Genomic DNA, 15,684 nt, shown 5'->3' with positions numbered 1-15,684 from the left:
GGATTGAACCTAGGACTTTGGAGCCTCAGGATTGAAAGAGTCTCTTTGCATACCACTATGCTATCTACCCCTGCCCATATCTGACTATCTTACCAACTTCAAATTCCTCATCTGGAAAAGGGAGAACTGGACGTCAGACTAATTTTATCCCAACAAAGTCGGTGGCTTCTTGCAGGAGATGCCTGTGTGGCTTCCAGTTTCTCTTCCAAGAGTTATCAAGGAAGTTGGTAATGCATCAGCTCAGAAGGGTAGAAAGGAAGTTGATTCAGCTGTCTACCTCATCTTTCTGCACGACCATAAAGTCTACTCTCTTTTCTCCAGAGAAAAAGCAAGTCAAGAGATCCTAATGAACAAGATCTCTTTGTAGCCGGCAAATAAAACATATAACCAGGAGTCCAACAGTCACCACTATGCTTTCTGAAAAGGGAAGAAAGCTAGGCTCCTTAAGGTCACAGATCTCAAGATATCTAGATTTAAGAAAAGTATGGGGAAGCAGAGAGAGGCAGGGGGCAGCAGAGTTGGGGAAGGAAAGGTCATAACTTCACTTTATTTGTATTTCCTCCTGCACAAAACCATTGAAACAGGAACAGGTATGGGCTGGGAAAGGGATGAAAATTTGTCCAATCCACATATGTTCAGGGCTATTCCAGGGAAAGCTTCAGGCTTGAGTCTGTCAAGTAGCTTCAGATCCGGCACTAATTCCTCATACCTTGGCCTGAAGTCTTTGCAGATGGGTGGCTTGACCCTGCAATGAATTCTCACCCTTTGCCCACCCTAACTGTAAGGTAGGAAAACAGACTGCAATGCTCCTCTCTGATGGGCAAGGAGAATCACAGCCCACAGATGTACTTCGCCTTCTGCATCACAGGAGCAGAACTTGAAGTGGCTGCTAAGGCTCTGGACTCTTGCAGGCAGGGCTAGAGCCCAATGGTGTATGAGCGACCTGTAGGGTTGTGAATAGCAGAACAGACTGGTGCTGTCACAGCCCACTCATACCACACCTTCTTGGAATTGCTGCATCGCCAGAAACGTACACAGATGGTCTGGCCTTCACGCACCGTGATGGGTTGCTGTTAAAAAAGAAAGAAGTGGGGAGGGGTGTTCACATAATGAACTGAATGTGAAAATGAAATAATACTGTTCCAACCCTGATGAAGTTGACCTGCAGTCAGCCAGAACTGAGTAATCAGATAATGCACACACAATCAAACGGGTGATGAGTGCTGTGAACACACATGGGGCTCTCTAAAACCACCCACGAAGGAATGCCAGAGCAGGTGGGGTGGAAGTTACATGACAGCAGGTATGTTCAAGGACACTTGGATAGTTAGCTGGATGAAGAGATGAGCAAAGGATTTTCCACACAAAGGAGAAAGGTGTGAGAACAAGTAAAAGGAGATAAAGATAGCAGGCTGGGGAAATAGCGTAATAGTTATGCCAAAGACTTGTGTCTTGAGTCTTCAAGTTCCCAGGTTCAATTCCCACCAGTACTCTGGTGTCTCGCTCTCTCTAAAATACATTTTTTTTTATTAAAGAATATGAAATATTAGAAGAGCCACAGGCCTATAGGTCAACAGCAATGTAATAAATGGCACAAAAATCCCATAGACAGGTTAAAATTAGATCATGGAAAGGATCTAATCAGGCCCACCACCACCACCCACCCATCTCCAACTCCAGGAAGAAAATGTGTCTGTGTGCTCAGGGCTATTCCAGGGAAATCAGGCTGAGTGCCTGTCAAGTAACTTCAGATCAAGCAGTGCTCAAGGTGTCTTTTCTCTCTCCCTCTAGCCCCCACTCCCCTCTCAATTTGTCTCTTAGCAAATAAAAACTAAGAGGTGGGGGGGGGAAGGCTGTCGAGAATGAATTCATTTTGCATACCATTGTGATGACCTTGGTGGCAATAAGAAAAAGGAGGGGCTGGGCCGTGGTGCACCTAGTTGAGCACACATTACAATGTGCAAGGACCCAGGGTCAAGCCTTGGCTCCCACGTGCATGGGGAAAACTTCATGACTGGTGAAGCAGGTGTCTCTTTCCCTCTATACCTACTCCTCCCCCTCTCCATTCCTCTCCACTTCTATCTAATGGACAATAAATTAAATCAAAAAAGAAAAGGCTGGACAGTGGCACACCCTGTAAAACACACATGTTACCATGTAGACTTGGATTCAAACCTCCTGTCCCCAGCTGCAAGGGGGAAACTTCCTCTCAATTTCTCTATGCCTATAAAAATAGTCTTTAAGGGGGTCAGGCGATAGATAGCACAGCAGGTTAAGTGCACATGGCACAAAGCGCAAGGACTGGCGTAAGGATCCCAGTTCGAGCCCCCAGCTCCCCACCTGCAGGGAAGTCACTTCACAAGTGGTGAAGCAGGTCTACAGGTGTCTCTCTCTCCCCCTCTCTGTCTTCCCCTCCTCACTCCATTTCTCTCTGTCCTATCCAACAACGTCATCATCAACAACAACAACAACAACAACTACAACAAAAATAAAACGATATGGGCAACAAAAGGGAAAAGAAATAATAATAATAAAAACTTTTTTAAAGTCCCTTAATAAACCCTCAAAAAGTGGTCCAGGAGGTGGCGCAGTGATAGGGCTTTGGACTCTCAAGCATGAAGTCCTGAGTTTGATCCCCGGCAGCACATGTGCCAGAGTGATGTCTGGTTCTTTCTCTTTCCTATCTTTCTCATAAATAAAATCTTCAAAAAAAAAAAAAAACTCTAAAAAAAGAAAAAGGAAAAGAGAAAGAGGGAGGGAGGGAGGGAGGAAGATCACACCAAGTTTTACAAGCAATATTCAGGACTTACCTTTATACTAGGGGGGTGGGAAACAGTAAAGGATTTTAAGCAGGAGAGCAATATAATCACAGCAGAGAGAATACATATTTATGTTTTTCTTTTTAAAAATATTTATTTTATTTATTCCCTTTTGTTGCCCTTGTTTTATTGTTGTATTTATTATTGATGTCATCATTGTTGGATAGGACAGAGAGAAATGGAGAGAGGAGGGGAAGACAGAGAGGAGGAGAGAAAGATAGACACCTGCTTCACCGCCTGTGAAGCGACTCCCCTGCAGATGGGGAGCCGGGGCTCAAACCGGGATCCTTACACTGGTTCTTATGCTTTGCGCCACCTGCGCTTAACCCATTGTGCTAGACCTGACTCCCCATCCTTTATTTTAGAGGTCAGAAGGAGAGTACCCCAGCACTCTTCCACCATCCATGGAGACTCCTTGATGAAGCTCAGTCTTGGGGTCACAAATGTAAGACGTGCTCTATCACGTGAGTTATCTTCCTACCTGAGAGAATTTTTTTTTTTAAGATTATTTGTGTGTGGTCTGGGAGGTGGCGCAATGGATAAAGCATTGGGTTCTCAACCATGAGGTCCCGAGTTCAATCCCTGGCAGCACATGTACCAGAGTGATATCTGGTTCTTCCTCTTCTCCTATCTTTCTCATTCATAAATCAAATCTTTAAAAAAAACAAAAAGTATCCTTGTTTTAGTTTTTGTTATTTTTCTTATGATTTGATATGACAAGGAAATTGAGAGGGGGAGTCAGGCGGTATGGGGAGACCTGCTTCACTGCCTGTGAAACAACTCCCCTGCATGTGGGGAGCCGGAGGCTCGAACCAGGATCCTTGAGCCGGTCCCTGTGCTTTGTGCCATGTGTGCTTAACCCACTGTGCTACCGCCCAGCTCCCCAAATTTTAGTTTTTAAAAGAAGATTCTTGTTCAAGGCAGAGAATGGACAGAAGATTAGCCAGGGGAGATGTGGGGAACCAAGCCAAAGATCACTGCAGATGTCTCAACAACTACTGCGATCCAAGAGCACGTGAAGACAACAGAACATGGGCGACAGCCTGAGTATCATCCCAGGACAGGTGGCGTAAAGACATAACACGAGTGGCCACCAGTAACTCCTCCTTAAACTATGGAGTCATAAAAGTGATTCGTACCTTAACAGGGAAAAGAATAGGAAACCATGAGAACATCCCAGGAGAGTGAGTCTCTGGACGGATACCTGCATGGACAAAACAATGAAAAAAGTTGAGGTCTCCACCCACACAAGGCTCTAAACCTGACTGAGCAAGCTGTGGTATATAGACACAATAGAATACTACTCAGCTATTAAAAATGGTGATTCACTGTTCTCAGCCCATCTTGGATGGAGCTTGAAGAAATCATGTTAAGTGAAATAAGTCAGAATCAGAAGGATGAATATGGGATGACCTCACTCAAAGGCAGAAGTTGAAAAACAAGGTAAGGAGAGAAAATGCTAAGCAGAACTTGGACTGGAGTTGGTGTACTGCACCAAAGTCGAAGACTCTGGGGCAGGCGGAGGGAAGAGTTCAGGTCCTGCAACATAATGGCAGAGGAGGACCCAGTGGGGGTTGTATTGTTGTGTATTGAAAAACAGAAATGTTATGCACACACAAACTGTAAAACATTCATCCTGCAATAAAGAAATTAAAAAAAAAAAGACTTTAAACCAAGTAGTGTATTCTCAGATCCCTAAATCCACCGCCCTAGACACTTACTCAGAGTGATGTCTTGATAAAGCACAGTCTCAAAGTAGCCTGCAAAGCCATGCAACACGGTGTTCACCTCCACAGGAAACTCCAAGGTGCAGTAGCGGTTGTTGTCAATCACAGGATCTGGAAGGGAAGAGGTGTGTGGAGGCCAAGAGGCCAGAAGCCCTAGACAACTTGGTAAAGCATGAGCAAAAACCATGGGAAGTCTGGATGGAGGAGCAGACAAAGGAAGGGAAGGGAAGGAGCCAGGAGGGTGCTCACAACCTTTCAGCTAGAGGCCAGCCAGGCAGGAACCTACCTCTGTTAGGATGGCTGAAGGTAAAACAGGGCTGGGGTGCAGAGAGCTGGTGGAAGTTGTGCAGCCGTACCACGTAAGGCATCTCAAACTGGGCCTGTGATGAGAAACAGAAAGCCAGAGCTGGAGAAGGTGGTCAAGAGAAGCCTGCTTCCTCTGGGAAAGAAGCTCAAGCCCTAGCGACAAGAAAAGATAAAAAGCATTGTTTTGGGAGTCAGCGCAGCAGGTTAAGCACACATAGTGCAAAGTGCAAGAACCAGTATTAACAATCCCCGTTCAAGCCCCCTGCTCCCCACCTGCAGGGGAGTCGCTTCACAAGCGGTGAAGCAGGTCTGCAGGTGTCTGTCTTTCTCTCCTCCTCTCTGTCTTCCTCTCCTGTCTCCATTTCTCTCTTTCCTATCCAACAACGACAACAATAATAAACTAGGGCAACAACAGAGAATAAATAAACAAATAAATAAATAAATAAAAGCATTTTTTTGCACAAAGCGCAAGGACCAGCCTAAGAATCCTGGTTCGAGCCCCCGGCTCCCCAACTGCAGGGGAGTCTCTTCACAGGCAGTGAAGCAGGTCTGCAGGTGTCTATCTTTCTCTCCCCCTCTGTCTTCCCCTCCTGTCTGCATTACTCTCTGTCCTATCCAACAACGACAATATCAATAACAATAATTACAACAATAAAACAATGGGAGTTGGGCTGTAGCACAGCGGGTTAAGCGCAGATGGCACAAAGCGCAAGGATAGGTATAAGGATCCCAGTTCGAGCCCTGGCTCCCCACCTGCAGGGGAGTTGCTTCACAAGTGGTGAAGCAGGTCTTCAGGTGTCTATCTTTCTCTCCTCTCTGTCTTCCCCTCCTGTCTCCATTTCTCTCTTTCCTATCCAACAATGACAACAACAATAATAATAAAAGGGCAACAAAAGGGAATAAATAAATATTAAAAAAATAAAAACAAGGGCAACAAAAGAGAATAAATAAATAAATAAAGCATTGTTTTGTTCTACCACTGTCCCATATTTGTCACCTCATCATCTTCTCCAATGGAAGGAAAGAGTCAACGCTGACAAGGAAAAAAACAAAGAATGAGAGAAGTCTCCAGAAGAGTCCAACTCTTTACCTCAGGGTCACGGTCCTTCTCTCGACAAGCTCTGACTTCATTGTACAGCTTGGATGAAGAGATGGGCGCCAGAAAGGAGGTGTATTCCCCAGGGATGCTCACGCCATCATCTGCAGAACAGGAGGCTCACATTAGTTCCCAAGGCGTAGAAATGGTTATGTCTGTACCATCTGAAGATTCCCAAGTCTCTCATGTCAAAACATCCCCAGCACCACCACATGCTAGAACTCAGCCGTGCCTATAAAAAAAAAAAAGCAAGTGGTCTGGGAGGTGATGCAGTGGATAAAGCATTGGACTCTCAACCATGAGGTCCCGAGTTCAGTCCCCCCGGCAGCACATGTACGAGAGTGATATCTGGTTCTTTCTCTCCTCCTATCTTTCTCATGAATAAATAATAAAATCTTTAAAAAAAAAAAAAAAGCAAGCAGATAACAAACACCAGGCCTAGACAACAATGCCATCACATTCCCAGGTAAACTTGTTCCTGACTCCTGTCTTGGAGAAATTCCTCCTCTAAATCAATTTATAGACTCATACAAGATTGAAACTGGAAGGAATCTAAGATAGTTTGATTCTATAGTTCTTAAACATGGGATCACCAAGGCCTGAGATCTTGATTTAAGCACATGTCATATTGGCTCAGGGCCCATTAGAGATGGCTTCTTTTGCAAGGGGAACTGACCCAAGTCCAACCCACCCATCCTCCTCTAGACCTACACCGCAAAGCCTCCTCCCGCTGCTCCGTCCCTTCACACCCAAGCTGATAATCCATTTTCCTTATGCAGTACATCCCAGCCTGGAGGCACCTTTGAGGAAGTGCTGGGCTCCATCCAGGCACTCAGGTGACAGTTCATTGTCAGCAAAGGAGCCCAGAAGCTCACTGACGATGATGTCGGCTTTCTCTGGAGCCACCCATTCTCGCATGTCTGATGAAACGACTGTCACTTGGCTTCCCCATTCTTCAAACTGCCAGTTCTCTAGCCTAAGCCAGAAATCAAACAGGTGAGCATCATGATGGGAAAAACAGGCTCTGGGGACGGACTTCCCAGCAAGCCAAGTTGCTACTCACGTCACCACAGCGTTAGGGTTCTTCTCCACAGCATACAGCTTTATCCGCCGGTCAGCCTGCTTGGCTGCTCGCAGGGAGGCATTCACCAAAGGACCCCGGCCGGCACCCAGCACCATTAGCACCCTAGGAAGGCAGAGTCAGGCTGACTCAACATCTGGAGAAGTGGGCACGCTAACCTCTAGAATCATGTGGAAAACACTCACTGGACATTGGTGTCCTTCTCTTCTTCCGGCACTCGGTCTAAGAGGCATTTATAGATCGCCTGGGGGAGGGGGAGAAAATGGACTAGAATCCCCCTGCTCCCCCCCAAGCCAACCCCCCTCCTGGGCCCAACCCATTCTGGGATCCCCCACTGTACCTGCTGGTATTGAGAATATTTGATGGGGTCCTTTTCAAACACTTCATATGTCTGTGATTCCAGGTTGTCCATCAGTGGCTGGTAAGTGGAGGAAAAGATCGAGTGTGTCAGTCTCTAACAGACAAACAGACCATTGTACCAAAGACCTTCCCATGCCCTCTGAGCTTTTGGTAGAATTTTAGGACACCAACCCCCCCCCCACACACACACACACACACACTTCACTGCCATGTTTTTCAGACCCACCTGGAGCGGGGACTGCAAGTAGTCTTCATAGCCCTTGGCAAAGAGCTCATATGCATTAGGCGGAGGTCGGTTCTGGCTCAGATATTCCAAGTACTGGAGGTAGGAGCAAAACTCCTTCTCTGAGTGGTGGTTGGTGCCCGTGATAATGAACTGCACTTCCAACTGTGAGAGAAGCCAGACCATCAGATGCAGCACTTGGCTTCAGTAAATAAAGCTCTTACATGTCACGTTAACGTCATCCTGGATCAAAACATCCCACCAGGGTCAAAGGAACCCTCCTACACTGCTGGTGGGAATGTAAATTGGTCCAACCTCTGTGGAGAACAGTCTGGAGAACTCTCCAAAGGCTAGAAATGAACCTACCCTATGATCCTGCAATTCCTCTCCTGGGGATATATCCTAAGGAACCCAACACATCCATCCAAAAAGATCTGTGTACACATGTGTTCTTAGCAGCGCAATTTGTAATAGCCAAAACCTGGAAGCAACCCAGGTGCCCAACAACAGATGAGTGGCTGAGCAAGTTGTGGTATATATACACAATGGACTACTACTCAGCTGTAAAAAATGGTGACTTCACCGTTTTCAGCCAATCTTGGATGGACCTTGAAAAATTCATGTTAAGTGAAATAAGTCAGAAACAGAAGGATGAATATGGGATGATCTCACTCTCAGGCCAAAGTTGAAAAACAAGATCAGAAACGAAAACACAAGAAGAACCTGAAATGGAATTGGCATATCACACCAAAGTAAAAGACTCTGGGGTGGGTGGGTGGGGAGAATACAGGTCCATGAAGGATGATAAATGACATAGTTGGGGTTGTATTGTTAAATGGGAAACTGGGGAATGTATGCATGTACAAACTATTGTATTTACTGTTGAAAGTAAAACATTAATTCCCCAATAAAGAAATAAATTTTAAAAAAAAAGGGCAACAAAAAGGGAATTAATTAATTAATTTTAAAAAATCCCACCAGATCTTCACTTTAATGATTAAAAAAAAAAAAACTTACTAGAGACAGACAAAACCTGAGAGTGGAGGGGGAGGTAGAGGAGGAGGGAGACACCTTCAGCACCGCTTCACTGATCCCCAAAGGTGAGGACTGGGGGCTTGAACCAGGGTCTTCACGCAAGGTAATATGTGTGCTCAACCAGGTGCACCATCACCCAGCCCCCTCACTTCCACTTGTTAAGTGAAACCTGCGAAGTCCTCATATGCTCTGGTTCCTTCTGAAATGTCCTGTTCTGCCTTTTTGCTTCTAAGACCCCCAATTTTACTGACACTGTTCTCCAGAAACCAGAGACAAGCCAGCCCCACAGGGGAAAACAAGTCATACATGAACAAGGCAAGAGAGTAGCTCAAGTGCCTTTAGAACCCTTCTATCACCCACCTTGAGCAGTCGGAAGATCAGTCTCTGGTGCATTTTTGAAAGAACAGGAAATCCCTTCTTATTGGTCAGGAAAATGCTAGTGGGGAGAACGGCTGCTTTGATGGGTTCCCCAAGCCAACGATCGATGACGTGATTAGACGGAAGGTCAGCCCCAATTTCAAGAGCTACACACAGAGGAAGAGACACCTGCCAATTACCGCTGAGAAAGAAGCCTTTCTCTGCTCTTTTGGGCGAGTCCTATTTACTCCTTAAAAGCATGGCAGCCTGAGACATAGTAAAAGGAACCGATGACCCAAGGTAGTCAGTTCAGCGATCAAGCACAGGGTTCTCATGTGAGAGATACAGAGTGGCGCTCTGGTTCTCTCTCTCATTAGTAAATGCATGCATTTGTCTGCCTCCAGGGTTAGCGCTGGGGCTCGGTGCCTGCACTATGAATCCGCTGCTCCTGGAGGCCATTTTTTCCCTTTTCGTTGCCCTTATTGTTTAAGTTATTGTTGCTTTGTTGTTGTTGGATAGGACAGAGAAATAGAGAGAGGAGGGGAAGGCAGAGAGGGGGAGAGAAAGACAGACACCTGCAGACCTGCTTGTGAAGCAACCCCCCCCCCCCCCCGCAGTTGGGGAGCTGGGGGCTTGAACCAGGATCCTTATGCCGTTCCTTGCATTTCACGCCATGTGCACTTAACCCGCTGTGCTACTGCCTGGGCCCCTATCTTAAACTTCCTCATTGTCAAGCATATGTAAAACTCATTCTTATTCTCAGATAGGCAGAATGGGATACTGATCCCATAAGCTGTCGGACATACCCACGGCAATCCTTTTGCTGTAGTCACATAAGGTCCGGAAGTTGTGCCACCTGTCCAGAGTCAAACACAGAGCAATGCAGTCAGATGGATGTGACCCACCAATCACCACAGTTAGAGGAGACCTACCTACAGGCCCCACCCCATACCTCCCCTCGCTCTACATTTGGCTGCTGAAGGTGACATACCACATCCATGTCTTCTCCTCTCCACTATATTCCTCTGTATGTGGAGTTGGTACATTCTCAATTATATCATCTCTCAGGTCCTCTGGGGCCACCAGTGGTACCCGCATCCAGAACTGTACAGGAACAAGTACACTATTTAGAACTTTACTTTGAGCTCACTGGGTCTGACGAGAGCTTAGTCCTAAGTTCAGGCTCCAGTACCAACAGAAAAAAAGTAAAAAAATATCTGATTCAGATCTCAAATTCTTATACATGCTTTCCTCAATTTGTCATTATTGGTATGTGATATATATATAATATATCCTATATAAAGGCCTGTCTGCCATATAATTTTTTAATTTATTTACAAGACTGAGAGAGAAAGACAGACAGACAGACAATACTCCAGAGCACTCTCTGGTACATGCAATGCTAGAAATCAAACTCGGGAGCTCATGCTTGAGGACTCAACACCTTCACTGTGCCATCTCCCAGGCCTCTCAACTATAAATTTCTAGAAAATACAAAGTTTGGGAGTCGGGCTGTAGCACAACGGGTTAAGCGCAGGTGGCGCAAAGCACAAGGACCGGCATAAGGATCCCGGTTTGAACCCCGGCTTCCCACCTGCAGGGGAGTCACTTCACAGGCGGTGAAGCAGGTTTGCAGGTGTCTATCTTACTCTCCTCCTCTCTGTCTTCCCCTCCTCTCTCTATTTCTCTCTGTCCTATCCAACAACGACAACAACAATAATAACTACAACAATAAAACAACAAGGGCAACAAAAGGGAATAAAATAAATATTAAAAAAAAAAGAAAAAGAAAATACAAAGTTTATATTTCATAGCTCTCTGCTTACCACTTTGGACAGGGGGTAGACAGTACTATTATTTCAGCTCAACCAAGTGCATCCTTTACTATAGAGCTAGGATCAAGAAGGTACTTAGTGTAATTTGACTATCATATGAAACGCAGGAGACCCTCAGGCATACCATGGAGGAGTGATGACCAGTGTGAATGTGGTTGGTCAAAACTCTGGCCAGATTTGTGTTATCTTCTTGATTTAGGGGTAGCAGGAAAGCTGGAAGACCTAAATATGCCCCAAAATTCAGCTCCTGTAACATGGCCTGGAATGGAGATCAAGAGGAAAAGGTAAAGAGTTAGCAACTCACAAGTACCTTCAATTCATTAGGTTAATCAAATCATAAAGGGAAAAACAGCTCTCCTCACAGGTTACAGGCCTGATTCAATGAAGTCTTACCGCCTCAGAATTCCTCCGGATCTTCTCCACTTTGGAGTCTGGGCGAATCCAAGGAGAAAGTTTTCCCACAATTAAGGTATTCCAGTCTGTAATCCCCAAGACAGCCAAGAAAGACATAGACAGAATGAGGTTCAGCTCTTTACACATATTCAAATCTAATTTTTAGCAGGGAGCAGATTGGAAATAAGAGAGATAAAAGACCCTTGATAATCACAGTTATGAGATAGCTTGATGCAGGGAGGGAAATCAGGCTTTTCAGCGGGCACACAGGAGAAAACAAGATATAGCTATATTCCAGGAACTAGCAGGTACATCCAAATTAGGAAAGGATAAAGCCAAAATTGTTACTGTCTTCAATTAAGGAGCATATGAGATGGTCCCTACCCCTTCCTGACAGCAGCAGGTCTGATCTTGTCTGGGGGCCCGGCCGATTCTTAGCAGGTTCCTGAGTGAACTCCCTCTTGAAACGCGGGTGGAAGACGGGCATGCAGAGGAAATCAAACCTACAAGCGCGACAGACCCAGCATCGTCATGCACAGGGAGCACCTGAGGGCCAGTGGGTCCAGCTAGACTGAGTCTGTGCTCCCCTTCCAGTGGCCATCAGTCACTTGACTGTACTGCTGAGCTCAGTCCACCTTAGGGACATCATCTCTTCTGCTGCTCTGCGCCTCAATTTCTTCCCCCAGAAAACAGCCACATGGGAAACATGAACACCCACGTGAAGTGCAATTCTTTCTACTCCACTCTCACTGCTTTTCCGGGGCTACGGTTTCTGCCCCAGGACTGCCCAGGCCTCCTATACTTGCTACCTGCTCGCTCACACAATACTCTCACTCCCCAGGCTCCTGGAGGGCTGCACGCTCCTTTCCGAGTTGTTTCTGACAACTCCTCCCGAGGATCCAGCTCAGCGACCCCACGCCCCCAAACACTTTTTCCCTCTCTCGCTCCAGGGCGAGAGGCTTCTGCCCTCCGAGAAACACAGACCCTCCCGCCCTCCTCTATTCACTCTCTCCCCCTCAGTCATCCCTGCCACTCTGGGGATGACTAGTCTGCTCCTCTTGGTCCCCCGCATCCCACTCGCAGAGGTCCTAGCCCTCACCCCTGCTTGGCCACAGCCCCCAATGTGTCAGCTATTTCGGGGACACAATTCAGGTCCCTCCCGCTGGACACGCGGCTGCCACCAGTAGCTCCGACCGCCATCGCCGCCATCTTTTCCCTCGCGCTGTCCACGCCGAGATTCCTTAATACCAGCAGCCAATCACAAAGTCAGAAAAAAATCACCGAGAGGCGGGACGAGTTCCCTGGCAACTAGAGCGTCTCCGCGGCTCCCGAGCAAAAGGCTGAGGGGGCGGGGAGTAGCTGTATCTGCCAATCCGCAGACAGCAAGGTGACGTACCACGGGGCTCCGAAGATGCACCAATCTCAGCGCCCGGCTCTTCGCGAACTCCCATCTCCCATAATGCTCTGCGCGCCAACAGTGTTCCGTTAAGAGACTACACGTCCCATGAAACCCCGCAACGTCAGCTTGAAGTATCATTCTTGAGAACAGCATTTCCATCTCCGGGCCAGTGGCGCAATGGATAACGCGTCTGACTACGGATCAGAAGATTCCAGGTTCGACTCCTGGCTGGCTCGTTGGGACCGGTGCTCCTTTATTGCATTATATGCAAGAGGACATAGGCAACATTTTGTTATTACTTTTTTCTTCTCTTACATTTTAGTATATTACGTCCTCACGCTCTCATTTTCAGATCATCGTATGATTGGACTATTCAGCTAATGCATAGCTTTCCCCTTATCTAATTGAAAGGTTCTTGTGTAATCAGACAGGTGCATCTGAATCCTGAAAAAACAAGATTAATGACTGATTCTCTTGATATGTTTTTTTGCTTGTTTGGTTGGAGTTTTGTTTTCTTGCTTTTTTTTTTTTTTTTTTTTACCAAAATACTGCTCAGCTCTGGCTCATGACAGTGTGGGGGGACTGAAACCAGGACTTTGTTGCCTTTGGACCTAAAAGTCTTTTTGTTATTATGCTACCTCCCCCATCATTAATATGGGCTTCCCCACCCCCACCCCCCAAAGCACTTTTCAGCTTCTGGCTTATAGGGTGGTGTGGAACATCGAACCCGGACCTCTTTGCACAATCACTATGCTCCCCCACTTTATATGGGCTTTTTTGTGGATACACATAGCCGTACATCTGCTTTATCTTTTGTTTTTGTTTTTAATAAATGTTGGCGAGTCAGCCATAATTCCTTATGATTCTTTATCTCAAACCCAATAGGTAAATAAACACACACGGAAACAGAGAAAATGAATTCACGGTGAGAGGAGGCATGAAACTGCGGGCTGAGGGCTGAGCTTTATTTTGTCCATAATGGCTAGAGAGTCAGAAAAGAAGGAGAGGAATGAGGGTGAGGAAAAAATCACAGGGAGAAGGCAGTTGTTTGTTTGTGTTGAAGGCCTGGCAGCACAGCTAGAGGAGAACACGTACAGAGCCTTGCAGCAGGAGGCAATGGCACAACGGAGGGACCTCAGAGCGTGAGGAAGGCGGATCTGCTGTCCTAAGGTCTGGCCTCTGGTTTCTTAGCAAAGAAACCAGAGAAGGTGGTTTAGGAAGCACCGGGGCTGGGGTTTGGAAATGGAAATGCTGCATTGGACTTCCAGGGGGCGCTGTGTAGTAGGGAGTTAGGTGAGCAGGGCTCTGAATAGGATGAGCTGAGGAAACTGCCAGAAGAGGCTTAGAGACCGAGCCACAGAGGCCTGTGGACTAAGAGTCCTGGGCCACACCGCAAAGCTGTGGGTAGGATCAGCTCTGAGGATCCCTGGATGCACCGCCTCCCACGAGATCTATTTATTTATTACGATCGCCTGTGCCAGGCGATCCAGGAACTGAACTCAAGAACCTTTAGCTTGCAAATCTGACACTCTTGTCACTGTACCATTTCCCAGGTCACTCCTGTTTTGTTGTTGTTATTTTCTGACATTATTGTTTTAAGATTTAGTTTTGGTTGTTTTGTTTGTTTGTTTGTTTGTTTTTTCATATGAGATAAATAGATAGTTTCACATGTGAGAGAGACACCAAAGAATGATTATGGTACATGTGGGACCAACGATCAAACCAGGAGCCTCAGGTATGGAAGTCCTGTGCTTTACCAGGAAACTATCAGTTTCCCTGGCAACACCTGTCAGGGTTTATTTTTTTCTTTTTAACCAGATCACTGCTCAACTTTTTTGGTGGTGCTGGGGGATGAACCTGAGACCCCTCATGTCTCAGGCATGAAAAATGTGCTCCCAGGGGTGCCTCCGGCCAGTCTTCAGAATAGGCCTGCCCAGTTGGACAGCGCACTGCTTTGTCACGTGCAAGACCCAGGTTTGAGCCCAGCCTCCACCACAGGGAAGAAAGCTTTGGTGCTGTGCTGTGATTTCTCTGTCTTGCTGTTTCTTTGTCTATCTGAGAGAGAGAGAGAGAGAGAGAGAGAGAGAGAGAGAGAGGAGCAGAGGAGGGTTGGAGAGGTCAGAGAGAGAGAGAGATGTCTGTGGGGACCAGATGGTGGGTCATCCAATAGAGCACACACGTTACCATGCACTAGAAACCTGGTTCATGTCCCCAGTCCCCCACCTGCGGGAGGAAGCTTCACAAGTGGTGAAACAGGGCTGCAGGTGTGTTCTCTCCCTCCCTCTCTCTCTTTCTCTCTCCTTCTCTGTGCCTGGCACTCTTATTAAAAAAAATAAAAGAGTTATACAGACACTGAGCCCCAGCAATAATCCCAGTTGAAAAATATAGAGTAGACCGACATCTGCTTTTCTGTACATGTCCCACGGCAAGCCTCGCCCCCACAGCACTAGAGGAAGCTTCTCTGTGTTGTGGTTTTTCTCTCTGTGTCTTAAAAAGACAGCATGTGAAGCATTGCAATACAAGACGAGAGAGAGAGAGAGAGAGAGAGAGAGATCTACATCCTGTGTAGGAACTGGGTGAATGCTGTGGTGACGTTTTGTTGGGTTAGCTTGCTTGCCCTCTGCCCCCATCTGTGTCCAACCAACTACATTCACAGAAAACATATTAAATGTTCCTTCTTTTTCAGAAGTTAATTACTTAATTATCTGACTTGTGGACCATCTGTGTTCCTGGCATCTTCCTCCTGATGTCAAGTTGGTAGCTGCTCTGTTGGTTGTTAACTAACCCTTCCATGGTTGGGGGGGGGGGGGTAGGCAGTAGCACAGTGGATTAAGTGCACATGGTACAAAGTGCAAGGACCTGGCTCCCCACCTGCTGGGGGGTCGCTTCACAAGCAGTGAAGCAGGTCTGCAGGTGTCTTTCTCTCCCCCTCTCTGTTTTCCCCTCCTCTCTCAATTTCTCTCTGTCCTACCCAACAACAATGACAACAATAATAACAACAACAACAATGATAACAAGGGCAACAAAAGGGGAAAGCTAGCCTCCAGGAGCAG

General features: G+C 46.6%; 1 protein-coding gene and 1 non-coding gene across 2 annotated transcripts; one reads left to right on the top strand and one right to left on the bottom strand.

Moving 5' to 3' along the window:
- Nucleotides 1-518: 518 nt before the first annotated feature.
- Nucleotides 519-12,539, bottom strand: PRMT5 (protein arginine methyltransferase 5). The gene is made up of 17 exons (XM_007536712.2): nt 12,332-12,539; nt 11,617-11,735; nt 11,233-11,318; nt 10,964-11,098; nt 9,996-10,108; nt 9,811-9,860; nt 9,008-9,171; nt 7,616-7,777; nt 7,370-7,447; nt 7,215-7,273; nt 7,012-7,134; nt 6,749-6,924; nt 5,943-6,052; nt 4,833-4,926; nt 4,541-4,657; nt 3,959-4,023; nt 519-1,070 (listed from the first exon to the last, which is right to left on the bottom strand). Exons 1-17 carry the CDS (start codon nt 12,439-12,441, stop codon nt 918-920), a joined length of 1,914 nt encoding a protein of 637 aa, XP_007536774.1. The 5' UTR covers nt 12,442-12,539; the 3' UTR covers nt 519-917.
- A 255-nt stretch (nt 12,540-12,794) lies between these two features.
- TRNAR-ACG (transfer RNA arginine (anticodon ACG)) lies at nt 12,795-12,867 on the top strand. The gene has a single exon. It is a non-coding gene; the product is annotated as a tRNA-Arg (tRNA).
- The last annotated feature ends 2,817 nt before the right edge of the window (nt 12,868-15,684 follow it).

The sequence above is a fragment of the Erinaceus europaeus genome, chromosome 16, assembly GCF_950295315.1.
Source record: "Erinaceus europaeus chromosome 16, mEriEur2.1, whole genome shotgun sequence".
NCBI lineage: Eukaryota > Metazoa > Chordata > Mammalia > Eulipotyphla > Erinaceidae > Erinaceus > Erinaceus europaeus.
The sequence above is the reverse complement of the archived record's forward strand: the minus strand, read 5'-3'. Positions and strand labels throughout refer to the sequence as shown.